Source organism: Acomys minous (assembly GCF_964271855.1).
Source record: "Acomys minous genome assembly, chromosome: 10".
Taxonomy (NCBI): Eukaryota; Metazoa; Chordata; class Mammalia; order Rodentia; family Muridae; genus Acomys; species Acomys minous.
This window is the reverse complement of record NC_140491.1, coordinates 111644786-111670895: the sequence shown is the minus strand read 5'-3', so window position 1 is coordinate 111670895 and position 26110 is coordinate 111644786. Positions and strand designations below refer to the sequence as shown.

At 40.0% G+C, this 26110-nt stretch overlaps 1 protein-coding gene across 2 annotated transcripts in view; it reads left to right on the top strand.

The window, feature by feature from the left end:
* TTN (titin) overlaps positions 1 to 26110 on the top strand; it is a 271286-nt gene that overhangs the window by 110662 nt on the left and 134514 nt on the right. For both annotated transcript variants that reach the window (XM_084799170.1, XM_084799169.1), the window contains 46 exons: positions 552 to 953; positions 1417 to 1476; positions 1861 to 1938; positions 2104 to 2181; positions 2751 to 2837; positions 3070 to 3150; positions 4275 to 4358; positions 4735 to 4821; positions 6254 to 6337; positions 6558 to 6638; positions 6778 to 6855; positions 7021 to 7095; positions 7338 to 7439; positions 7865 to 7966; positions 9862 to 9942; positions 10133 to 10210; positions 10407 to 10490; positions 10721 to 10804; positions 11339 to 11422; positions 11644 to 11727; positions 12414 to 12494; positions 12782 to 13000; positions 13675 to 13749; positions 13944 to 14018; positions 14237 to 14329; positions 14971 to 15048; positions 15237 to 15506; positions 15703 to 15786; positions 15956 to 16033; positions 16501 to 16584; positions 16852 to 16935; positions 17127 to 17210; positions 17466 to 17750; positions 18042 to 18119; positions 19127 to 19201; positions 19358 to 19441; positions 19981 to 20055; positions 20751 to 20876; positions 21438 to 21515; positions 22416 to 22484; positions 22627 to 22746; positions 22890 to 23192; positions 23971 to 24051; positions 24751 to 24828; positions 25330 to 25413; positions 25576 to 25650. In XM_084799170.1, coding sequence (XP_084655296.1) covers positions 552 to 953; positions 1417 to 1476; positions 1861 to 1938; positions 2104 to 2181; positions 2751 to 2837; positions 3070 to 3150; positions 4275 to 4358; positions 4735 to 4821; positions 6254 to 6337; positions 6558 to 6638; positions 6778 to 6855; positions 7021 to 7095; positions 7338 to 7439; positions 7865 to 7966; positions 9862 to 9942; positions 10133 to 10210; positions 10407 to 10490; positions 10721 to 10804; positions 11339 to 11422; positions 11644 to 11727; positions 12414 to 12494; positions 12782 to 13000; positions 13675 to 13749; positions 13944 to 14018; positions 14237 to 14329; positions 14971 to 15048; positions 15237 to 15506; positions 15703 to 15786; positions 15956 to 16033; positions 16501 to 16584; positions 16852 to 16935; positions 17127 to 17210; positions 17466 to 17750; positions 18042 to 18119; positions 19127 to 19201; positions 19358 to 19441; positions 19981 to 20055; positions 20751 to 20876; positions 21438 to 21515; positions 22416 to 22484; positions 22627 to 22746; positions 22890 to 23192; positions 23971 to 24051; positions 24751 to 24828; positions 25330 to 25413; positions 25576 to 25650 — 4890 coding nt within the window. The remainder of the gene's footprint in view (positions 1 to 551; positions 954 to 1416; positions 1477 to 1860; positions 1939 to 2103; positions 2182 to 2750; positions 2838 to 3069; positions 3151 to 4274; positions 4359 to 4734; positions 4822 to 6253; positions 6338 to 6557; positions 6639 to 6777; positions 6856 to 7020; positions 7096 to 7337; positions 7440 to 7864; positions 7967 to 9861; positions 9943 to 10132; positions 10211 to 10406; positions 10491 to 10720; positions 10805 to 11338; positions 11423 to 11643; positions 11728 to 12413; positions 12495 to 12781; positions 13001 to 13674; positions 13750 to 13943; positions 14019 to 14236; positions 14330 to 14970; positions 15049 to 15236; positions 15507 to 15702; positions 15787 to 15955; positions 16034 to 16500; positions 16585 to 16851; positions 16936 to 17126; positions 17211 to 17465; positions 17751 to 18041; positions 18120 to 19126; positions 19202 to 19357; positions 19442 to 19980; positions 20056 to 20750; positions 20877 to 21437; positions 21516 to 22415; positions 22485 to 22626; positions 22747 to 22889; positions 23193 to 23970; positions 24052 to 24750; positions 24829 to 25329; positions 25414 to 25575; positions 25651 to 26110) is intronic.

Here is a 26110-nt window from a genome sequence, read left to right as displayed (position 1 = left end):
ACACAAATATTAAGGATTTATAAGTAATGTTGATCTCAAAGATATTTTAAAATCTCTTATATTAAAAACTAGAAATTACTTTATGTAAGTTTCCTTTGTTATTCAGCTGACTAACGTGTCAGAAGTAAGTTCCAAGAGAAATACCTTTGCAGAATGAAAAAAAAGGGGGGGGGGAAATGACTACAGAAACATTAACCCTAGATTCCATAATTTATCAGGCCCAAAGTGTTTTCCATGACAGTTACTAGGAAGTCTCCAAGCACCTGGGGCAAAGGAAGGGTATAGCAATCGAAGCTGCTCATTGAATCTATATTTTGACACTAGAAGAAAAGTCCTCAGATCAAGAGCAAAGAACATCTCGACACTCATGTTGCCTAGTTAGCAAAATAGAACCCATGCAAAGCAAAAGATCAGAGATGCTCGGTGGTGTAACACCACAGCATCTGAGGTGCTTGCTATTGAATGACTGGAGATTTCCCTTGAATAACGCTTTCTGGTGGGGGTAACTAATGCTTCCCCTTCCCGTACGCCCCACTCTTTTTGTCTTTCAGCTTCTGAAATTATTGACGTGTCCTCGAAGGCTGAAGAGGTAAAAATAACAACTATCACCAGAAAGAAGGAGATTCACAAGGAAAAAGAGGCTGTGTACGAGAGAGAGCAAGCCGTCTACGAGAAGAAAGTTCACATAGAGCCCTGGGAAGAGCCCTATGAGGAACTGGAAGTGGAGCCGTACACAGAGCCCTATGAAGAACCGTATTATGAAGAACCCGATGAGGACTATGAGGAGATCAAGGTGGAAGCCAAAAGGGAAGTCCACGAGGAATGGGAGGAAGACTTCGAAGAAGGCCAAGAATATTACGAGCGGGAGGAGGGCTATGATGAAGGGGAGGAAGAGTGGGAAGAGATCCGCCAAGAAAGAGAAGTAATTCGAGTTCAAAAGGAGGTTCACGAAGGTATGCATCCCCCGGGTGGCTTTTCCTCCTCTGTTGCTCATTTTCACTCAGCTCCTTACCTTTCGATGCTATTGCCTGATGTGCAGTGGGAGTGAAAGAGAAAACGATCAGTTTGTTCCCTCCAAGGCTATGGCTCTTTAACCACTTGATCTTTGGGATAGACGACATTATCTCTGGTTGTGAGGATGCCTTGACGTTGCAGGTTGGACCACTTACTCCCAGTGCTAAGGCCACATTCCCAGCTGCTGTTGTCTAATTCAGGAGCTCAGTGCCTGCTGCGTCGCTACGCAGTTCTGTTTTGGAACTCTCCATTGGAGTTGTGTCAGTCATGTGACCCCACCCACCCACAAGGCACATCCTTCATACAATAGCAGATTGTTCTTAATTTGTTATCATTTGCAACAAGCACAACCCATTAGAATCGACCGATTTAAGAATTGCTTACCTTGTGTTTTTATTAAAGAATTACATGAGAAGAAAATCCCAGCCAAAGTGCCTGAAAAGAAAGTCCCACCTCCCAAAGGTATGTGACTGCAATCATCTAAATAAACCAGAATATCCCTGTTGTTATCACGGCTTGTTCGGCAAGGATGTCTGAAGTAAGAGTTAAATCCAATAGGCACAACTTCTCTGAGCTTTATTGTATCTGTGGGTTTTTCTCTTAAGAATTTGTATCTACTTGATATAATAAACTGTTAAATAAAAGACTGTGATAGCAAAATTAAAATCACTATGAACAATCCTAGGAACTTGTGCTTAAAGTTGAAAACACCAAACCTGCCTGTCTCTAAAAACATCATGTATATCTGTATACATATTTACATACATGTACATGTATGTAAGGAGCATGAGAGAGAATTTTAATAGAAATTCTAAAAGTACTGCAATTTCTTTAAAACATTTGCAGTTGTAAAGAAGCCAGTAGTTGAAAAAATTGAAAAGACTTCTCGAAGAATGGAGGAAGAAAAAGTTCAAGTCACCAAAGGTATAGATACCATTTAAAGAATTTTCTAGTAACATGTACATAAGTCATCTGCCCTCTGATGTATGCTCACATGTTATTTATATAGTTACTCAAACTGACATTCTAAAAAAATTGTGCTAAGAAATACCCTTCACGATACAAATATATTTGTACATATTTTTAAAGTACCCGAAGTTTCCAAGAAGATTGTTCCACAAAAACCTTCCCGGACTCCAGTGCAGGAAGAAATAATTGAAGTGAAAGGTATACATCTTTATTTTTAAGCTACCAGCTTCCAATTACTGTAATCTATGCATATGTATATCTGAACATACATTGCTAAATCCTTCCGAAGCAACATGAGTACTACACATTTTATGTTGGGTTATACCTATGTATAATCCAATAACCACTTTTGCTTTTAGTCTCGCATAGAAATTACATTTTTAAAAAAAATTTACAGAAGGTTTTGTGTTTAATGAGTAATCGTCTAACTTTACCATGCAGTATGCTGCATTGCAGTAATATTTACCATGCTGTAATTTACCTGAATTGATCCTAATAGGCTTGGGAAAGCAGTGCTTATTGTGCATAGAAGTTGTGTCTATTTGATTCTCACTTGATAGCGCTTGATACAAGACTGCATGGCTTGTTTGTCCAGAGAGTTCAAAAATGTGCTTTGTTTTCTTCTTGAAAACTGATTTTGTTCTTAATCTACCATACTAATGCACTCAGCCTGTGTGTAAAGATTTACATATGGCATACCATCCGTGTCTCATCTGACGTCCTGGCCTAGAAAAGGAAACACTAACATGGTAATGCTCTCTTTAAAGTACCAGCTGTACACACCAAGAAGATGGTTATCTCTGAAGAAAAGATGTTCTTTGCGTCTCACACAGAGGAAGAGGTGTCTGTCACAGGTATATGGCAGATTTGAATCTGAGAGCTCAAGACACAGAGTTTCGGGGGGAGCCTTTTCATCCCCTCCTTGTGTGATGGTGTGGGCGTTTCTGTCTCCTTGTGTTTGTTTCTCTGTTATCTTTTTCCTCTCTTGTCTGTCGCCTTTAATTATTTTTGTTTTGGCATTCTTAGTAAATTAGAATTGCCATCCACATGTTCTATCAGTAATCAAGGTGTGTGTTTCTTTTTAAGTCCCTGAGGTACAAAAGAAAACTGTCACTGAAGAGAAAATTCATGTTGCGGTTTCCAAAAAGATTGAACCACCACCCAAAGGTATCAGTTATTCATTCTACGTTTAAAATGTTTTCAGGCAAAATTCCCAGGAAATATCTAACCACAATGATACTAAGTATCAGAATCAGTCCAACAACTGACAGACCTAGAGTCTGGATGGACAAAGCATTCACCTGAGACGGAGTAAAAGGACCAGGAGGAAAGCACAGGAACTAAACAAAAGGCTCCATTCCCTGTCTCTGGACACTTAAAATCTAGTGACATTTTTATTTGGAGATAAAGTATGGTGAACCCCCTCACACCAGCTCACCAAAGACTTTTTAAAATGTAGAGAATCTTCTTAGTTAGGAGTTTAATATGCCAGAAGTATTTTTTAACTCTTTTTTTCAATTTATAATTTAAGCAAATTATATTAGAAATTCCTTAAAACTCAAAGCGTATAACATAACACTTCTTCTGCGTGTTACTCCTCTCTCTGTTTCTGGGATGTTGGCCATCTGCTGTTTGTGCAGCAAGCATGCAATATGGTGGTGGCCTACTAGCCAGCTCTTTCTAACACAGAACTGTAGAGCACCAGTTGCCTCAGTAGCCAGGGAGTCAGTATTTACCCCACCATTGAAATAAAATATATAGTAACCACTGGGAAAGGTAGTGGAAATCTTTAACCCTAGCACTGAGGAGGCAGAGGCAGGCAGATCTCTGTGAGTTTGAGGACAGCCTAATCTGCATATCAAGTTTCAAGCCAGCTGTGCATACATAGTGAGACCCTGTATGGAAAGAAGGAAGCAAGGAAGGAAGGGAGGGAGGGAGAGAGGGAGGGAGGAAAGAAGGGGGAAAACTCTAGACTCTATACCAAATTTCCCTAGGCAAATTTAAGATATAAAAACAGTGTCACCTAATGCAATTATTCTCATGCAAACAAAGCAAGAGTTCTCCCACTGTTTGTGAGAGTGCAGGAACTCATGCCATTAAGATGATGGATGCAGTTGTCCCTTTTCTACTTAGCCGTTCAGCCATCTCCACGAGCCTTGGTTTCTAAACTGTGATTTTCTCGCGTCCAACTGGCATAAAGGGAGAATATCTGTCCTTTACTCCTATCTAATAAGAATACGGGTCTTGTCAAGACGAGCAGTGTCTCAAACACAGTATGTTTCTTTTTAAAGTCCCTGAACCACCTAAAAAGCCAGTTCCAGAAGAAGTGGTCCCCGTTCCCACCCCTAAAAAAGTGGAACCCCCAGCAGCCAAAGGTAGAACGATGTTTCTTGGGTTCTGTCCTCTTGGGTCTTTTGTGTGTGAGACCTGTGTGTTAACAAAATGCTACTAGTGAACAATCCTTCATATATTTATTCTCCATCTATGGGTTTCAATAATTTCTAGTAATACGTGTTAATAACTGTTTTAGATGCCAGACCATCCTACATGGGTATTTGTCCGCTCGTGTCATGTGTGTGACGTCTACATGGTGTTGATGTACTAAGCATTCCATTTTGCCACAAGCAGAGCATACCGAATTACTTTTTAACTTTTAAGCTCTTCATGAGGCTTTGTGCTTTCCTGTAATCTTAAGTGTCTCAGAAGAAGGCTGTGATATTCAACACTGTTTCAACAATGTTGTCTTTAAAGTTCCCGAGGCTCCCAAGAAACCTGTGCCAGAGGAGAAAAAACCAGCTCCTATTGCCAAGAAGAAAGAGCCAGCTGTTCCTCCAAAAGGTATCCAGGACAGCCATCACCCCAGAGGCCAACAGCCTTCATCTGTACCATACTGTCCTTGTCCTGGTCTCTTTGGCATGTTCCTCGTGTTTAAAACATGCGTGTCACCTTTGGGGATACATTCTTGTTACACATTATTTATGATGCTGAGCATTCCTAAGGCGGTGCCCAAAAAGTGTTTTGAAAAGAAATAACTATGTCAAACTGCTACCTTAAATGATTAATATCTTCCTTGAAGAGAATTTGTGGAACATCTTCTACAGACATGAATATAGAAGCATACATTTCTCTTTCACTCTCATGCATGTGTCTTCTTCATCGAGACATTGTCATGTGTCCGTTATGAGGAGACTGAGGGAGGCTGTGTCATTTGGAGAGGGTTGGCAGATGAGCCTAGTGTGCTTGCATAGCTGTTCTGCCTCAAAGCCCACAGGAGTGAGTCTTCGGTAGAGGAGGACAGATTTTTGACGTTTACTTTCCCTGTATGTCTTCAAATTCATTAAATACACTGCAAACATTTGGGAGTTTGTTCTAAATAACAAAATTTCTTACAGAAAAACACCTGTGCATACATACACAGCATTTTATGGTGTAGAAGTCCCCAAAGCCATCGGCATACTGTCCTACTGCAGGACGTATTCCAGAGGGCATCCTGCATCTTGTTTATACTTTAGGAAACCAGAAACAGAAACTCAGCAGAAGAAAGCTGCATGGGTGTGACTATTCTACAGGGTCATAGTTCAGAAAGCTCATAAAGTGTCATGATTTATCCCACTTTTAAAGCAATGTATGAAGAGACTTTTTTTTCTATACACTCTACATTATTGGTATAATCATTAACCGATTTGTTTTCATCAGATCATACCAACAGAGGTAAAGAGAACACTTAGTAAAATGTTGGCTTTGACCATGCTCAATACTCAGAACCCAAGTACCTATGTTTAAAATAAAATAAATAAAATCTATGGTGGATGGAGGAGTAGAAACAGTTGGCTCTCCTTGGGGCTTACTCGTCAGTGAGCCTAGCCTACTTGGCAAGGTCTAGGACAGTGAGGTACCCTGTCTTAAAGGAAAACAGTGAGTGTATAGCACACCTGCAAAATAACACCCAAGGTTATTTCTACCATCCCAAACACACACGCACCTACACACACACACACACACACACACACACACACACACACACATCATACTAACATACAGGAATGAATTCTATACACATTTCTGTTACATGACACATTTTAATCTTTTAAGTGCTTCTAAAACACTGTTTGTGACAGTTCCTATATCGTGCCTTTAACATGGGGTCTTTCTGCATTGTACCGATGAACAGACTTTAGCATCAATGTGCTATGTTGCTTTGGAGATGTGCCTGTTTCCCTTCCCAGATATGAAACATGCCTGCACTGATGTGCTGTTTTAAAACTTTAAGTCCCAGAGGCTCCAAAGAAACCAACTCCTGAAGAAAAGATTCCTGTTCCTGTGACAAAGAAGAAGGAAGCCCCTCCAGCTAAAGGTAGGCCTACTTGCCCAATAAACAAGCCCCATTTTCAATGTCTCGAGCGCAGAACAGCTTGTTTTTCTCTGTTAACTTGTTTGTTTAATTCAAAGTGGATGTATTACGGTCAGTGGCAATGCAACCAAAGTTCCTGTCTACCTGTCTAGTCTCTTTCAAAATAATTATGTATTAGCTACTTTGAAGACTATAAACCCCATTCTACAAATGTCTTTTCAAGTTCCTGAAGTGCAGAAGAAAGTTGTCACAGAGGAAAAAATAACCATCATCACTCAAAGAGAAGAGTCCCCACCACCAGCAGGTACCCCATCCTGTCTCCATAAAAGAACTGTCTTTCCTCCGAGCTTCTTAACTGCATGTCTTCTTTTATGGGCCTGCCTGTTCTGTGTTCATTTGCCTATAAGATTTAAAAAATATATATATATATATTATCCTTCAAGTGCCAGAAATACCAAAGAAGAAAGTTCCCGAAGAAAAACGACCTGTTCTTCGGAAAGAAGAAGCTCCCCCACCAAAAGGTATTGTCAGGCCCTCTTACAAAAGCTATCTTTTACAATGCAGGGCTTCAAGGCAGGGATGACTTGAGAGCTTTGTGGTAGGAGAGCAGCGTGGGTGGACATGCTCTGTGCTGGGCGGCCAGTGGAGAAGCATTAGAGGTCTAAATGTGCGTAATGTTTCTAAAGTGCCAGCTCCACCTAAGAAAGCTGTCCCTGAGGAGATTGTCCCGGCTCCCATCCCAAAGAAAGCTCCTCCCCGAGGTAGGATTGCTCTCCGTCTTCTGGAGAAATCTTGTAGTGTGTGAGTTCTTGCTATGTTGGTCAAGTCTGTTCTCGTCCTGCCCCTCTTTGCCTCACTTCTGTGCATGCTCTTGGGCTGTGCAATCTCTTTGTCCACTTTGCTGATGAAAGTGGCACTACCCGCTAGACTTCCCCAAACTCTGGGGAGAGGGAGTTGGTATAATCCTTGATATTGAAGCTTCAGCATTGATTCTTTCTTGAAGCTGAGGTTTCTAAGAAAACTGTCGTCGAAGAGAAAAGATTTGCTGCGGAAGAAAGACAGTCGGTGGCAGTTCCCCAGAGGGTGGAAGTCATGCGGCATGAAGGTACCTAGCCAGGAGGGAGGACAGTGCTGGCTTTGTGCTCCCTTGGAGGACTCTTCCTTAGGGTGTACATGTTTTCATCAGAACCTCTTTTTATTTTGTATTGGTGTTGGAACACATCTGCCTGCTGTAGCCTTCTGGAACTATCTTTTGTGCCTACCTTGGTCTTGCATCATTCTTGGAAAAGCAAATAAGGTGTTGAAAAGGAAATCACTCTGAATTTGGATGCTCTGGGGCATAATTCGTTTCTTCTGGTCTTGGGCTTTAGTCTCCCCTTGTCTTATCTCTCTCTCCCTCTTGTAGTTAAAAAAGCACCATGCCCTGTGCAGATAGGAGACTCTTTGTCTATCTGCAGTGAACACGTGGCCACTGGATGTATTCCGGCCCACCGAGTTTAAGTCAAATCTTATCTTTTAACCCATCTACAGAGGAGGAATGGACTTACTCTGAAGAGGAGGAAAGAGTGTCAGTTTCGGTGTATAGGGAAGAGGAGAGAGAGGAGGAGGAAGCAGAGATCACAGAATATGAAGGTAAATCACAGGCAGGTGAGGGGTGATCGCCATAGGGCTAATAATGAAAGTCATCCGAAAGGAGTGGCCCAAATTCTCCTAGTGGCCTTAGTTTAGGTACCTTTTCAATCAAAATACAAGATTCAGGAGCATTCACTACACAGGAGTAACCAGATAAAGTTCTTTTCTATCTCTTCTTTGGCTATTCAGAGGAAATGGCTTTGTCCCATGAAGGGGCCAGGCATCCTCATATAGGTACCTCCTCCTTTCATGAGGCAGGGCTTGTCATCAGTGTGGTTGTGATAGGCGGTAAACACCTCACCTTGGTTATCTGGTATATACATGACTTTTCTCAAAGCATGTATTCTATAATACACGAATAAAAATATCATCCTGTACACATCTACATATGTGCACATGTGCATATCTGATATAAAAGTTCTATTAAATATTATCCTTACAGTGACTGATTTACCTTGATGTTTTTTATTTTGTTGTAGTCTATTAACTTAAAAATGCAAATGATGATCCATTAAATGGACTGTCCAGCTCCTAATTCACTCTTTAAAAAGAACAAGAAAATGCATGATATATTTACCTTCCAGATGTCAAAGGCACATCTGTCAAAACCACTGAACTCAAGGAACTTGCCTCTAGTCCACATATAGGGGGAAAAAAACAGACCCAGTAGTGTCTGTGATCAGGCAAACTTGTCCACACGTTCCATCAGTGATAATGTTTAATGATTGAAACAGTAAGCTTAATTGGGATTCCCTTTGGTGAAATAAAGCCCTATAAGGTTCACTACTAAAACCCCACACTCTTGCGAACACTGTATATCCAAAGGAACACTCCTAAGTAGGGATAAGGGTGACTGTTCTAAAGAAAAATGGGTGCATTCATGGCCAACATGACTCTCTCCCTAGTGTTAGATTTTGAGTACTCTAGCTGTTCTCAAGTATATCTCTGGCTGATAAAGGGCAACTCTTCACACCCCATATCTCCTCTTGGAAGAAAACTCCACGTGAAATCCAGTGTTTACAAACTTCATACATAGAATGCAATAGTGTGGGCCATGACTCCCAAACAAACCTACCGGTCCAGCTGCATTTCCCAGAATAAGCCACAAAACTGGGCACGGTCAGGACTCTGGTGGGTTTGAAAACTCTATCCCTTCCTAGAAATGTTTGGGGAATCAAACAAAGCACACACACAGAACATCTCACAGATCTGGGACAATTTCGGTTTTCGATACAGTATGCTGTATAAACTTCTCTCAGTGCTCCAAACTCTAAGTACAAAGAGTAAGATGCTCAGCGCTGCTTGTGTCTGCATTAAGCTGAAAAGATGGGTGGGCCCTAGGTGTCTTCTCATTTTAGGTAACACCTGTCTTTTTAATTAGCCCTTTCTATAATAATTGTATAATAAACTTTATATACACAAGATTTTTTTAAAAATCACATAAACCCTCTCGTCTCTTCTACCACAGCTACCCAACTGAGCTTGGGAGCAGCAGCATGAACAATCTCTCCCTAAAGTCTATGTTTCTGCCTTTTTGCATTTAACTCTACAGTGTTAGATTTTTCTTTTTTCTTTTTTTTTTTTAACCTAGCTTCAAATCCTGTGCTCCTGTTGGTTTAGTCACTGGAACTGCTTTTTGTCACGTACATGTCTTGTTATCCCGGCGAATCTGAGCCATACTGTCTTCATGGTATAAATTAGTGAAGGCAACACTCTTCATTAGAGCATTTGCTCTGATTCAAATATTCTTTGGGTATTTTAAATGGAAACAATCAGGGATTCAACAAATACTAACATTTGGCAATTTTGATTACTCTTTTGAAATGATAAATTATAGTTAATATTAAACTTGAAAAAGTCTACAATTTTTCTTCTTTGAAATTAATGTCTTAAAGTGATGGAAGAGCCTGAGGAATATGTTGTGGAAGAAAAGATACACTTTATCTCTAAGAAAGTAGAAGTTGAACCAGCCAAAGGTACACATACTCTTAAATATTTTATCCCTATATTGGTTTGTCCCATCCTTTATGCTCTTTTATATCTAATTTACCATCCATATTACAAATATTAACAAGTAGCATGACTAATAAAAAAAAAAGGTCCCTTACATACTTGTCTTTCAAAATCTGTACATTTTCTACAAGTGTATTTTATAATCTTTTCAAGTGCCTGAGAAGCAGGAAAAGAAAATTATACCAAAACCAAAAGTTCCTGCCAAAATTGAGGAGCCTCCACCTGCTAAAGGTACAGTCTCTCTTGCAGAAGTGCAGTTATGTCTGTCTCGACATGTGGTATGCATCACTATGGTTTTGTCAGAATTTGTGTACAAACGCTTTGTTGCTATAGTCACCAATGTTGGTGTATGTGTGTGATCTTTGTAGCCCCCTAACAATGATACTTCCTAGCAGAATACAAACTAACATTCTTAATATTTCCAAAGTTCCTGAACCACCAAAGAAAATTGTCCCAGAGAAGAAAGTTCCCACACCAGCTCCTAAAAAAGAAAAGGCACCACCAGCCAAAGGTACATTGGGGTTCACTTTACTCTTATATGACACCTCACTCCCTGTCTTCATATCAAATTGATGCATTCTTCAAATCTTTATCACATTGGCAAGAAAGTAAGGGTGTGTGTGTGTGTGTGTGTGTGTGTGTGTGTGTGTGTGTGTGTGTGTATGCGAGCGCGCCTGCATGCACGCATGCGCTTGGCACTCTTTGCACCGTGTTTGACCACATCGCCTGCTGTTTTCAAAGCACCTGAAGAACCGAAGAAACCAGTTCCAGAAAGGAGGGTTCCTGCAGAAGTGGTTGAGATAGAAGAACCTCCCCCAACCAAAGGTAAACAACATCCCCAAAGGGGAAAATAAAAATGTAGAGTCTTATCTTTTTCTTCTTTCTCTGTACCATCCACTGGGTCATAATTTTTCTATGTAGATTGTTAGTTAGTGTCCGTTTGTGGTGGTGGTGTGTTATGGCTTTTTTATTACTTAATCATTGCAGTATTTAGTTGTGTATGCCTTATAAAGTCTTCTAAAATCACAGTACTTTCTGGCTAATATATATGTGTGTGTGTGTGTGTATGAATATGAATGTCTTTATGTGTGTGTGTGTTTGTGTGTGTCTGTATATGTGTGTGTCTGTATATGTGTGTGTCTGTATATGTGTGTGTCTGTATATGTGTGTGTCTGTATATGTGTGTGTCTGTATATGTGTGTGTCTGTATATATGTGTGTCTGTATATATGTGTGTCTGTATATGTGTGTGTCTGTATATGTGTGTGTCTGTATATGTGTATATAAATGTGTGTATTATGTTTTTATGTATTCCACTCTAAATGTTAATGGGATGCTAATCCTAAAATTATCTTCCAAGTGACCGAGAGGCACATGAAAATTAGCCAGGAAGAAAAAATTCTTGTAGCTGTAACTAAAAAAGAAGAGCCTCCAAGAGCGAGAGGTACACCAGCCCTTCCACATGCCAGTGCTGCCTTGTCTTGCTCCCTTTAAGTACACGGATTATGGGGCACAGAGGGAGGGGAGGTCTTTGTCTTCCTTTAAAATGTTGTAGAATGTCTGAAGTGTCCCGTCTTTTATGCTTGTGTCGCCCCTATGTGGCCTGTGCTTTTTGTGCTCTGAATGAAGAGAAACAATTCTTTAAAGTGGAATCTGTCTTTAAAGTGCCAGAAGAACCTAAGAAAGTTGCCCCTGAAGAAAAATTTCCCAAACTCAAACCTCGAAGAGAGGCGGAGCCACCAGCAAAAGGTATCACAACTCTTTAAAGGGCTAGAAATAAGCTCTTAGGCCTTGAGGTGAGGCATGGTTAGGGAGGGTGACGTAAGTGCATATCGGAAGTGACATAGTAAGCTATTCTGTATCACTGCAAAACTAAGCATGCTGACTCCAGAAAGTGCCTTCTATCTAGCCCCTAGCCCCCAAGTATGCATAGTTTACATTAAAAAGTATTTGTCCTCTAATGTCTGTCTGTTCCGTATTACACTCATCTGTCTTAATGTTTGTTTTATGTGGGACTCTTCAGTGAAATTTTTGACTTCTTTAAATCCTCAATATTCTACATTGTCCCAGTGAAATGGGGGTAGAGGGTTAGAGTTAAGGTGAAGATACTATTTATGAAATTTAAGTTTCTTTCTAAGGTTGTGCTTAGTTTTATAGTCACTGTTGCAGCTTGACTCTCTCTCTTAATTCTCTCACAAATACCACCTGATTATTCAGCATCTTTGAAACATTAAATAGCCTGGGGAAAATATTCTCACATGTATGAAATGATATGGACTTCCAGGTCCATGGACTTTTTTTTCTTGCAATCTTAGTGAAAGCTTAAAGGAGAAAATCATGTTTGGTTTTGTTCTTGGGTTTTTCATGCAGACATTCTCTTAGCACAATTATTTTCAGGCTCTTGCAATTTACTTTTAATAATTACTCTTTTAAAGTGACGGAAGTCAGAAAAAGAGCTGTTAAAGAAGAAAAGATATCCATTGAAGTTCCAAAGAGAGAATCCCGACCCACTACAGGTACACTGCGCTCTGGTTTGCTCATACCAAGCATAAAGCCGTGTGTGTCTCTGTTTGCTAGCTGCCAACTTAACCCCTCTACTGCTCCCTGCTTACTGCTGACTGGAGTCAAGCCCTTGAACCCTTGACATCCCAACTAGCCCATGTACATTTTCATGATACTTTCACCATCAAAAGGCAGTCAATGCCACCTGTAGCCAGTGACTGTCATAAAGGGATGAACTCAAAACACACTGTCACTAAATGGAGCTCAAATAAAATGCTGCCTGGTGTCAAAATTATTCTAGAAGTAACTGTAATGGAAGAGAAGAAATGGTCTTACACCCGAGAAGAAGAAACCGTCTCAGAGCACCGGGAAGAGGAGTATGGGGACTACGAAGAATACGAGGAATATAAAGAATTTGAGGACTATGAACCCACAGAAGAATACGACCAGTACGAGGAGTACGCAGAGCGCGAGCTTGAGCATTACGAGGAGTACAAGGAGCAGGAAGCGTATGTCCCAGGTAGGACAGAGCTGCGGACCACCCCACGCACCCCATTAGGATAGGCTGGCAACCGAGGCAAAAGACCTTTGCGACATTCAGCAAATTCGGTGTTTTAAATCACTTCTGGAGGGGGGGGGAAATGACCCCATAGATCTTAAGGTTATTGTTAGGGTTTACTACGCACAGGGCTCCCAGCATCAAGAATTTGACACTGACTGCTTTTCTAGGGAAAAAAAAAAAGCAGTTTTTTGGCTAGTAAAGGTAATGTGTGTGCTTGTGCGGCTCTCACTCTGGACACTTTCTTTACTGTAAAATAAATTAATAACTACGTACCAAAAAACTCCTACTAGAAATGTGAAATGAATCCATAGCCTTTCACTGCTTCAGGTTTTTGTTTTTGTTTTTGTTGAGAAGATGCCATTAAACACCAATGTCCAAGATAGGAAACTTTGAGTCACATGACGTGGAAAGAGAATTTGTGAGCATTCCCATCGCCTAGCTAAAGCGAATGGCAGTGAGGAAAACAGGCATAAGCTTGCCGAGGGCTCTCAGAACCTACCCTACTTGGACCTCAAATTCTTATTCTAGACATTGTGGTTGCACTGGGAGCATAGAGGATCAATTATTTTAATGGGTATTTCTGACTCGTGCCCCACAGTCTAACATTAAACATTTTGTATGTGCTTTTAAAGAACCCAAGAAGCCTATTCCAGCAAAACCTGCCCAAGAACCAGTGCCTGCCAAACCCAAGGTCCCCCCACCAAAAGGTAGAGTGAGAACATTGTCAGTTACAGAACCTTTTGCTTTCTTTGTCTGTCCACTGTTGGTACATGTTGAGGTGGGTGTGTATAAACTGTGTGTTTGGGACTGTTATGTTGTGTCCTATATTTCTTAACATTTTGTCCTCGCCCTCAAGAATCTAGTTCAGTTTTGTAAATCTCTTACTATTGGTCTTTTCAAGTGCCGAAGAAAGCCGTGCCTGAAGAAAAAGCACCTCTGCCCATTCAAAAGAAACTCAAACCTCTACCACCCAAAGGTACCTAATAGAGCAATAACTGTCCCAAACAGTATTGTCACCTCTGTTCTGTAGCCATGTCGACCTTGACTCCCACTGTCTCTGCCACTCTCTGTGGTTACTGAGTATATTGTCTGGCTTCGTTTCTTGTGTACCAGGTCTTTGTGCTGTGTGAATGTTTATTCTATGATTTTCATGGGATTCATTATGATATTCTTCCATAATTAATATCTTTCAAGCTCCTGAAGAACCAAAGAAAGTTGTTGAAGAAAAAATACAAATTTCAATTACCAAACGTGAAAAGCAGCAGGTGGCTGAGCCAGCAGCCAAAGGTACAGCCACCTCCTCCCCAGGTGTAGCATTTGCCTGTCTCTTATGTTATCTGTCCCCAGCATCAGCTATGACATCAAAACAGTCCGACAGCCCTGTGTATATAGTGGCTACATGTTGCCCCATGACTATGGTATTGCCAAATAGAATGCAGTGACCATTTAGCATGTTCCTAACATAGTTCAATTGGTATAACAATATGGTATTATTCACTGAAAATTGGTAACTATTTACTCTAAAATCATTTTTGAAGAATTTTTAAGCTAATTCAATACCCAGGGTTTTCTTATTTTATCTTAAGCAACTTCCTTGAAATCTTTGGAAGCATGTTAATGCAGAATAAATTTGGATTTCTTAGGATGTCTCTGTACATAGACGCATATGTGAAAACCACCATTTCCAGTTTGGTTCTGCTAGTGCAAACTTGACTGAATACTTCAGACTTGCTCAAGCACCTCTATGGGATCACTGAGCTGTGAGAGTCAGAATCCTTCCCAAGAAAAGCTGAAAGTTTCTCACAGAGAAAGTTTTGTATTCTATTTGAGACAGCTACAAAATTATTCTATTTAAAGTACAAGAAAGCTAGAAATGGTTAGATGGCCTGTTTCCTATTCTAAAATTCCCTTATACTTAATATTTCAAGTGCCCATGAAGCCCAAGAGAGTTGTCCCAGAGGCAAAAGTACCTGCCCCTAAACCGGAAGTGTCAGCACCTATTAGAGGTACCTCACGTTGTCTGTGTTGCTCATCTCCTTTGCTGTTGAGTTTCATGCTGAGTGCTATGTATAGAGTTATTCTGTGGGAAATGTGAAACCTATTCTTTCTTGTTATAAGTGGGTCTGTGCTCTTTAAATGTCTCAATTTTATTGAGGAATTGGAAATGTGCCACTTAAAGATGATATCTTTTAAGTGCCAGGAGTGCCTAAAAAACAAGAGCGGCAAGAGGTCGTTGCCGTCAAAGAGGAGGTGGAAGCCCACGAAGAGGAATACATCGTAGAGGAAGAAGAGGAGTACGTCCAAGAAGAGGAGTACGTCCATGAAGAAGAATACATCCATGAAGAGGAATACATCCATGAAGAAGAGTACATCCACGAAGAAGAGTACACGCATGAGGAAGAATACATCCATGAAGAAGAAGAAGAAGAGTTCATAGCTGAGAAAGAAGTGGTGCCAGTCAGAGGTAGATGATGGCTCCTGCAAATGGGAAGGAAGCAGCAGCTCAGGGTTTGGGTGTCTGACTTGGTCAAATTCTGGGGGTTGTTGGCACCCCCCTAAGGGCCTAAGACCTTTTTAGACAGTGCAGTAGGATACCTGTGTGTGCTTTTCACCGTTTATATCTTCTGCAGTGTTTTCAAATCTTATTGCTATCTTTAAAGTGCCTGAGGTACCCAAGAAACCAGTTCCAGAAGAGAAAAAACCTGTTCCTGTTCCAAAAAAGAAGGAATTGCCACCAGTAAAAGGTATACAGCCCTCACACCGAGAAGTCTTCACCTGTCTTCAGATAGCTAATTCTCTTCTGGCTACAGCAACCTGTGTGTGTGCCGCCCTGTGTCGCTAGAACGTTAGCTGTGCTTTATGTGGGTCTTGCCCCTCACAGACCGAACTTAACTATACACAATGTCTTTCAAGTGCCCGAGATTCCCAAGAAGCCAGAGAAAAAGGTTCCCGAACCTATTCCTAAAAAGGAGAAGGCTCCACCCGCCAAAGGTACAGCCCTTACAGCAGCCATTTACCTGTGTAGTGTAACGTGGCGAGCCGTAGTTATCCCTGCCCCGTGGCCATGGTAACACATTAACAGGAGAACCAGAACCGCCATGCTGGTCACAGAAGCCAGCTGCCATATATTCATCTCCGAATGTGGCCACTGAAGCATGCGTCTGTTTAACACTTGTGCCTTCTCCAGTGGAGAGTTCTTAGTGGGAAATGAATTCACACCGTCAAAGTGGCCAAAACTGACTACCCAGCCTTCTGTGTATCCTGGTCCCTGCTCCGTGTTTCTTTGGTGTTGGTTGTAACTCTTCTGCATGCCTAGCACCCTGTTTTGTGGCTAGTATTGGTGTCTGTCTTACAGTGAAATTGTTGACATATCTGTGAAAATCCAATTGTTCCTAAATCAGTAGAACCCTCAGGGATTGGGGAAAAAGTGACAGTGACCTTATTTACTATCTTTTAAGTTCCGGAAGTGCCCAAGAAGCCTGCACCAGAGGAAAAGGCACCAGCACCTGTTCCCAAAAAGGTGGAAACACCACCAGCCAAAGGTATATGACCTTGCAGGGACACAGACTTTAATTTCAGATTTGTATGAGAATAAAATATAAAATTGGTTCAGTCATATGCTCTTTAGGTATATCACTTTAATATCGCCTCTTTACAAAAACAGATTTTGGTTTTTAAAATGAAATGCTGTTTTGGGGTTTTTTTTCCCCCTCATAATGATTTTATTGCCTTATCATAATTCCCCAGACTGTGCTTGGACTCAGTGTTTTTACACTGTATAAAACTCTCTCTAAATTGTTTCTTTAAAGTGCCAGAAGTGCCCAAGAAACCTGTGCCGGAGAAGAAGGTGCCAGTTCCTGCTCCTAAGAAAGCAGAGGCTCCACCTACAAAAGGTATATTATTTCATCCTGTGTACGCAATCTCACATTAGCTCACATTCATAAGAAAATGTCCCTGTACTAACTACATGTTTGTGGGAAATGTCTGGTTAAAAATGTCTTCGTATTGTGTGATTCTTTATCATATCTATGGCTGTAAAACACTTTGGAAGGTCACATTCTTAAAGACAAATGATATCTTTAAGTGCCAGAGGTACCCAAGAAGCTCATTCCAGAAGAAAAGAAACCAACACCTGTTCTGAAAAAAATGGAAGCTCCACCCCCGAAAGGTACATTAATCCTGGGCAGATCCAAGGCACAAAGGGAATGTAATGGGTGCTGCACAGCCTCACTAGTTATGCTTGCTGAGTCTGTGTGCACAGGGAATGTAATGGGTGCTGCACAGCCTCACTAGTTATGCTTGCTGAGTCTGTGTATGCCGGTGATAATTGTGAGCCAAGAATATTTGCTTTCCATGTTGTCCTGATGTCGTGAATATTTTACACCAACATGGAATTTGTATAAATTGAAAAATATCTTTAAAGTGCCAAAGAAAAGGGAAATAGTCTCAGTTCCCGTGGCTCTACCTCCGGAAGAAGAAGAGGAAGAAGCTCCTTTTGAGGAAGTCATTGTTCCTGAAGAGGAAATACCCCCTGAGGAGGAAGAAGTTCTACCTGAGGAGGAGGAAGTTCCACCTGAAGAAGAGGAAGTTCCACCAGAGGAAGTTCTTCCTGAAGAAGAGGAAGTTCCACAAGAAGAAGAGGAAGTTCCACCTGAGAAAGAGGAAGCTCTTCCAGAAATTAAACCCAAGGTGCCAAGACCTGCCCCAGGTACAGCAGTTCTTGGAATCAAGGCCTTTTTATGTTGACTTCTGCTTTCCAATCTTTTTATTCCTCTCTTATATGATACTTTACTGTGTCATCAGCAAAGCCTTGTCTTATCAAGACTTGTCCTCATCTTACCTACTGGACCTGCTTTCTATGTCTGGCCATTGTAAATTATCTGTACATCTTCAAATTCCCTTAGATGTTTGATTGTTTGTGGTCCTGTCCTGGATACATTTTGTTATAGATGTGACGTTGTATATGGTTCTTAATGTCTCTAAATGTAATGTTTTTAAGTGCCAAAGAAAACGGTACCTGAGAAGAAAGTCCCTGTTCCTGTTCCTAAAAAAGTGGAGCCTCCACCACCTCCCAAAGGTATACTCCTCAGAGTAAACACACATCCCTTTTTACATCTGATGGCTTTATCAGATGGGTCTCAGAAAAAAATATACACTCAAAAAAGGGGCAGCCAAATTTTACTCCTAAAGGTGATCAGGACGCTGGTAGCCAGTACTTTCTATAAGATGCTTTTCATACAGTATTTTTCTACATGAAAGGTTAAAGGCAGTACCAACATAAGACAACTGCAAAATGTCTACTCAACTTGCTATATGTGTTAAACCATGTAATGGTTCATGTAGATTCTCTGAACATCTAAATTATCTATAGAAAAAAATTACCTAAAAATACATAAACTCATGTTCATAAATTTCAACCTTCACTTAATTGTTATAAGGGTGAAAAGAAAAAATTATGCATTTATCAAAACAATGAGTAATACTTTATGTCTTTCTAAACATATATATGGAAACACAGTTTTGAATCTGAGCCTTAGTTTGCTTCTTCATAAAATAGGAATACTAGTGAATCCCAATGGATTCTAATATTATTGTAAAGATAAAATAAGACAAGTATATTATTTCTTCATTGAATGAAGGGAATTAATATTTAACATCATAGATCAGGGCCCGGTACAGTACCTAAGAAGTATATTCACACCTTAAAGTGCAGTAATATTTTCCAAAAAAAAAACCCCACCAAAAATGAAAAAACAAACAAACAAACAAAAAACCTGATGGCAACATTTTAAATAAGTATAATGTTTCTATCAGGCTGTATAGTCACATGATATTTTCAGATAGTTATTAACTAAGTTATTAGTGAAATTTAAGTCAAGGAAATTTGGCCTCAGAAAACCAGCCATTTGCTGACGCCTTGCCCTGCAAATCCCAGTCCATATCCTGTTGGGCTGTGTGTGCCTCCTATTCCCTCCTTCGTCCAGTGAATGTTGCATGGTGATCTTCCTGTGTGTATAGGCTTCTTGATTTCTTTCTTGCTTGCCCTTCAAAACATATTCTTATTATGAAATGATGTCTTTAAAGTGCCTGAGATCAAGAAGAAAGTGCCAGAGAAGAAAGTAGTTGTTCCCAAGAAAGAGGAGGCCCCTCCCACCAAAGGTACACCTCCTCTAAAGTTCTTGAACTCCTAGCCACATAGGACGCCTTCCTTCCTTAGCAAAATGCCCTGTGCAGTATGCGTGAGCATAGCTTCCGTTATTGTTGTGTACATCGTCCTTGTGTTTGTGAGACTGTGACTTCAAAATATCTTTAAAGTTGCTGTGGTTCCTAAGAAACCTGAACCAGAAAAGAAGGCGCCTCCCCCTGGCCTTAAGAAAGCAGTGGCTCCTCCCGCCAAAGGTACATGGCTAATGGCTGCACCATCATTGATCTGAAAGGGTCATCCACATAGGATGCTCAGCATACATGCTTGTGTCCTCTGGTCAGTCGTTGACATTTGTCACTGTGCCTCTCTCTGTTGTACCAGTGCTGGTGTTCTGTTCATTTTCCACTTTGTGGGGGGTGGGTGGTTGTTGTTGTTGTTGTTGTTGTTGTTGTTTTTGCCTTGTTTCTCCTCTGTATGTTATTTCTGAAAATTAAAAGGACAGATGTTACACATTTTTTAAAGAGCCAGAAGTGACCAAGTACTTGTCACAGAAGTGACAAGTGACAAGTGACAAGTACCTGGAGAAGAGACTCCAGCTACAAAAGACAGTCTCATGATGTACCCACAAGCATCTTCATTCGCTCCTTAACTAACTGTGACGTGTCAGTGTTCCATCTCCTTTTGTGTGCTGCGCTATTTATTCTCTTGGGTTGAAAATGTGAAGTTTGGTCTTTAAGTGTTCTTCTTCGCCTCTTGAGTTTTAAGTGCCTAAAGCAATCAAATGTCTTTTAAGTTCCTGAGGTACCTAAGAAGGTGGAAGAAAGACGGATCATCCCCCCTAAAGAAGAGGAAGTTCTGCCAGCTGAAGGTAGATGACTTTCTAAGAAAGAGCATTTCTAAGCCTCGTCTTATCATTATCTCATATTTAAAGGAGATAATGTATATTTCACTCTCGTAACAAATAGACCTTCCAGCTCTCATGGAAAGTAGTACTTACCTAGGAAGAACTGGGCAGGCCCGTTCCTTCCATCCGGCCCTCATTCTTGAATGGTTAGCCTGTTTGTGACATGTTTCAGTGAAAAACTGAAACAGCCCCACTAACCTCTTTAGTCTTCTCGTACTCACTAAGGCTGTGAAAGCAATGTTTTATCCTTTGTACGTGGATACTATAGGGAATTTCTCACCCCATGCCTTCTTCAGTAGCCATGATGGAATATACTTTCCCCAGAATAATCTTGGATAAACCTGAGTAACTCATGCAGAAAATCTGACTTCTATCCCTCAATAATTGCTTGGCTCCAGAAATCTTTCTGCCTTCACTAAAAAAAATAATAATAATTAATTAATTAAATAATAATAATAATTGCAACTAAGTCATCTGGGGTCTCTTCTAGTTCCAGCATTGGAAAGAGCCTAACATAATTTAGAGACAGATTTTTTTTCCAGATTAGTGTTCATGACCATTTAGAAGGAAGAGTGGTTTTTCAAGATAGTGTAATTTTAATCTAACATATCTAACATTTAAAGAATTTTTTTAAAATTCACAAAATAATCTGTTTCAAGTGTATGAGGAAGCTGAGGAGCCTGCTGCAGAAGAGATCCCAGAAGAACCACCTAGCATAGAGGAAGAGGAGGTAGTGGAAGAGGAAGAGGAGGAGGAGGAGGAGGAGGAAGTGGTGCCCCCTAAAGGTACAGCCACTTTCATGCGTTGGACATTCCAAAAGCTTGATGCTTCCAATCTTAGAGCTGTCTAAATCTAATCTTCACCCATCTGCTTTTCTTGTGCCATATCAGCGAGGCCTGAAGAGCACGTGCTCCTGGTAGCGGAAGCTTTGTGGCCCTCTCTCTTTTTTTCCTAACTTTTCCTCCTTCACCAGCGACTATAAATGAGGGAATTCTTTTTTTCTGTTATTGCACTTGTATCCTTCCTCCTAGATTACAATCCATAATTTTGCTTTCAGTAGGAATGTTGGAGAACAGTCTATTTGTGTGGTGAAAAAATTTATCTTTGAGAATAATTCTTAAGCCATTGATCCCTGACAACTTTGGAATCTTTGCAGAGTTGCCCTCATGTTCAATCTTCCTGTTTCTAAAAATCTTGCATTATGGGTAGTATTTTCATTTAGGTTGCTAGTATCTTCCTAAAATAACTTGATGTTTTATGTTTTTTTGTTGATGTCTTGATAATTGGGTGTTGTTTTGTTCATTGCTTGTGATTTTTTTCAACATATCTATAAAATATCTTTTAAGCACCGGAAGTGGTTAAGAAAGCAGTGCCTGCCGCACCAACTCCCGTCCCTAAGAAAGTGGAGGCGCCCCCCACAAAAGGTATAGCAAACCTTCATGAAGTCCTTAACCCCACAGTGATTGTCTTTCTAGAAAGTGCTGTGTCTTCTTTTACTCCTTCCTTAAAGTAACGATCACAGCAAACTGACCAATGGCAACTAAAAATGTCATTTATTCCCTTTCCTTAGATGTCCTATAGCATCAATGTATAAAAAAATGAATCCACATATGTGTACACTGTGTGGATTCTTTGGACATCTTGATGCATCATCATGATTTGTCTGTATCTAAGACCATAACACGTGGTTCTTTCTAACCTCATTCTATTCCTAGGCTTTATTCTATTATATCACTAAATTTTCACTATGCTTTGTAGCGGTTTTCACTATATGTACTATTTTATACAGAAACAATCTGTACTGAGCCTTAGATATTAGCATTAAAGATACTAATGTCCTTTTTACCATAATTAATCTGAGAGTTCAAGGGTATAAAATTTCCATTTCCTATTGCTTCATAGTTCAGTTAATGCTCTAGACAGCATCTTCAGCAACTATGGTAAACTGCCACTATCACAGCAGACTCCTCACATTATTAAGTCATGCGCAACAGTTCCTGAGGCCCAGGTCAGGATCCAAATGCTCTAGGAACATAGTTTGAAAAAAATTCTTCACCAAATCAAAAATAGTAAAATTAGTCCCAGTGTTGGTAACATCTGCTGCTTTAAAAATAGCAAAGCTTCCCTGTGGGCATATGTTGGCCTCTGAGGATACAGATCACGTGAGTGAGTGTTTGGGGAAGTAGCCCTATTACCTGTAAAATAGGTGTCCAATTGAACCAATTGGCTTCCTAGAAGCACGATGATGCCACTTGTTTCTGTGTGTTTATTCGTGTGTATTATTGAGCATTGTCATTTGACTAAGGCACCTAATGTCTTTAAAGTGCCAAAGAAAATTCCTGAAGAAAAGGTTCCCGCTCCTGCCCAGAAAAAAGAGGCTCCACCAGCCAAAGGTACACTCTCTCTTTTATACCCAAACTCCTTTAGCCACTCTTCCTTTAAGCTGTCTGTTTTATGTCCGTGTGTCTTCTTTTCAATGTCCAATGTCCAAGCTTACTCTTGGTTGTGGTAAATATTAAAACTATATCTTTAAAGTGCCAGAAGTACCAAAGAAAGTTCCAGAAAAGAAAGTTCCAGAAAAGAAAGTTCCAGAAAAGAAAGTCCCAGAAAAGAAAGTCCCAGTGCCCAAAAAAGAAGTTGTTCCCCCTGCTAAAGGTATTTTTGGAAAATTCTTTCCTCTTCTTATCTTTTCATGGAATCTTCTTTTAGTCATTTTTGTTACATTTTGAATTGACATCTCTTTCATCTTATGATTTAAAAAAAAAAAAGCAATTCTCTTAAAGTAGATGCTCTTTCAGGAAAAGCTGTTTTTGAAGAAAAAATATCAGTTGCCTACCAGCAAGAAGAAATAGTCCTTGAAAGAAGAGAGCTGGAGCTCGTGGAAGCAAAAGTGGAAGAGGCTTTCGAAGAAGAGGAGGAGTTCCATGAGGTGGAGGAATACTTCGAAGAAGAAGAATTCCATGAGGTGGAAGAATTCATCAGGGTGGAAGAACGCAGGTTCCAAGAAGAACACAAAGTTGAACAAGTCCACAGAGTCATTGAGTTTTTAGAGGCTGAGGAAGTGGAAGTATATGAAAAGCCCAAAATTCCACCTAAAAAAGGTACAGGGGACGCTGCAGAAATTACAGTTGATTATACCTTGCTCTTATCAACTTGGTTCTCGAAGGGCCTTGCAGGTTCAGCTCAGAACATTAGCCCTGTGAACTACTGGAAGCACGAGATAAGTTGTTTACATCAGAAAGTGATATGGCGTAGAAATTAACCACAGAGTCATTAATTTTCACAGACAGAGTTATGTATGATACTGACTGACAGCCCCACGCTCCCTCCATAAGATCCACTGAATGACAGTGGGTTCTTCTTAAAGTGCAGCAAGAATCACACGAGGAGTGTCACAAGTACCAACACAACAGGCGTCATCCATTCAGCAACACACTTCTCAGTTTTCTGAGGAATTTATATTCTCAGCAAAGCAACCATTGCACTGTTCACATTTGAGTCACCTATGCGCTGACTAATAATTACCTGTTGAAAGTGTGTGCCATTTCACGGTTATCTTCATCAGAGAAAGAATGAAGTAAATGAAGCACTGGTCATGGTACCCAGTCCTAGTAAGTTGTAAGGACAGGATATAGTGTACATAGATAGGACTATTCCAGATCATGCCTAAGTGAATGCATAATATAATGGAATACTAATGTTTTATATAGCAATGTATTGTAAAAATAGCAAAATCATGGCTTTCCTGAGGCAGGCATAGTATAAATTTTAAAAAAATACAAACCCTTTTATGAGCCCTCTTTGTAAATTTTTAATATAGGTAGTGCTTCAGAGTATTTTATGAGTCTATTCTAAACCAAAACACTAATATTTTTGAAGGGCCTGAGGTATCTGAGAAAGTCATCCCTCCAAAAAAGCCACCCACTAAAGTCGCTCCTCGAAAAGAGCCGCCAGCTAAAGGTATTTATGGCAAAGCGATTTTCGCACAATTGTGTTCAATTGCTCCATGGTTGCTTTACAAGTTTGTGTTAGACTTGGTGTTTTATTCTGTGTTTTATGTTAGGGAATGTCAAAATAACGTGTTTAAAGTGGCCAAAAGCCCAAAAGCAGTCCCACAAACACAGACATCGCAGTAACAGCCAAACCCAAACACCTACGGGCCAAAGTGTGAACTTGGGCATCATTTGGTGCTGTATGATTATATGTACACTAATATCTTTACTAATAAACCTCTGTTTCCCTATTTATTATTGATAGAATTAAGCTATTTGTTATAAATATGTGGTAGGCTCCACCTTTATGCATTTTTATCAGCCTCTTTTACACATAATTTGAGGGCCTATCTTTAAAGCCAATGAGCACATAAGAAATCTGCCACAGAAGAAAACATTGCAATTATCCTGCCAAAACCAACAGAAAGAGCAAGCACCAGGTGCAAGCGTGTCGTCAGTTGTCCATGTCAAGTCTTTGTTGGTCTAACTTGGAGAGTTCCGTGGACTTTTGTGGTCTTGTTTGTTGTCAAGAGTCAACTCTGTAAGTGCCTTCTCTGTTTTACAATGTGAGTCTGCTCGGCTTTCGTTCCACATCTCTTACATTCTGCCTGCAAAGATCTTGCTGGGTGTTTAAAAGTAAAGGCAATTATCCCTGCTATCTTTAAAGTACCTGAGGTGACCAAGAAAATGGTGGTTGAAGAAAAAGTTCGTGTTCCTGAAGAACCCAAGGCCCCACCACCTAAAGGTACCTACCTGCCTCTCCTGATTGCCCATAAGCAGTAAATCCTTTTGAGTTACTTTCCACAAGAGAGAGAAAGACCACTCTTTTCTCAGGCCCACAAGATGGCTACAAAAGACAGAAATTACTATTTATATTCTATCCCACAATCTTCTCTTTTTGACTAACCTCTAGGGGAAAGCATAAACCTAAAAGTCTTTCTTATTATTTTTTTAAGTCTTATTTTGGCCATCATCTTCTTATGCAGTAATTAACATTGGTCCCTCAGCTTTTCTGTCCTATGGAGTTGATGTTGGAATCTCTGTCTTATAGCACTAAAACTAAGTTCTAAATAACAACAGAAAAGGTTGTCTCTACTATGAATCATCAACAAGGCAGTTGAGAGACGTAGAGTGTGTTGGATTAACATTTTGGACATACTACTAATAGATGCCCCCCCACTTACTCTTGATATTTTATGCCTAATTTTGACATTCTTGAAAATAAGACAAATAAATATCTTTAAAGCACCTGAAGCACCTAAGAAAATCACTCCAGAAGAAAAAGTCCGTGAAGCTGTTCCCAAAAAGCCTGACGTGCCACCACCTAAAGGTACACACTGATGCTAACCCCAGTGCGAAACAACTCGTTGGTTGTGCTTTTATTGTGTAGAGTGAACAAGTGTCCCATCAAATCTTTCTGGTTTAAATGTTTGTATTCTTACTGTCCTATTTATCTTATTAAATAGTAATTAGTATACTAATATCTTTAAAGTTCCTGAGGTGCCTAAGAAAATTATTCAAGAAGAAAAATTGCCCATTGTTCCTCCTGAAGACACAGAGATATACAGTGAGTGCGAAAGAGCTGATGGCTCTCCTTTGTTTCATCTCATTTCTGAATCCACTGCGTCTGTCTACATAGTATTAAAATGCACATGTACTAATATCTTTATAAAAGCTGTGCATTCTAAAAATGTTGGCTAAAATTAAGTCACCTGAACATCCATTAATCTTTTTTAAAAGTTACTTTTCTTCACCAATTTAGAAACTAAATTGCCCTATACTTATAACATTATCCAGTTTGAGAAAAGCCATTTGTCCCATTACAGTATCTAATCTGTATACAAACATCTCTTCATTTGAAGCAATTTATATTTCTTAGGCCATGAAGTAACTAACTTTAACTCCGTAATAATATTGTAATTAGAGTTTGCAAAATCAAAATGACCCAGTGTTACTGTTTTTACTCTTCACGGTACTAATTAAGATTTAGACAATGATGCTCAAATGATGATAAACTTACATAAATT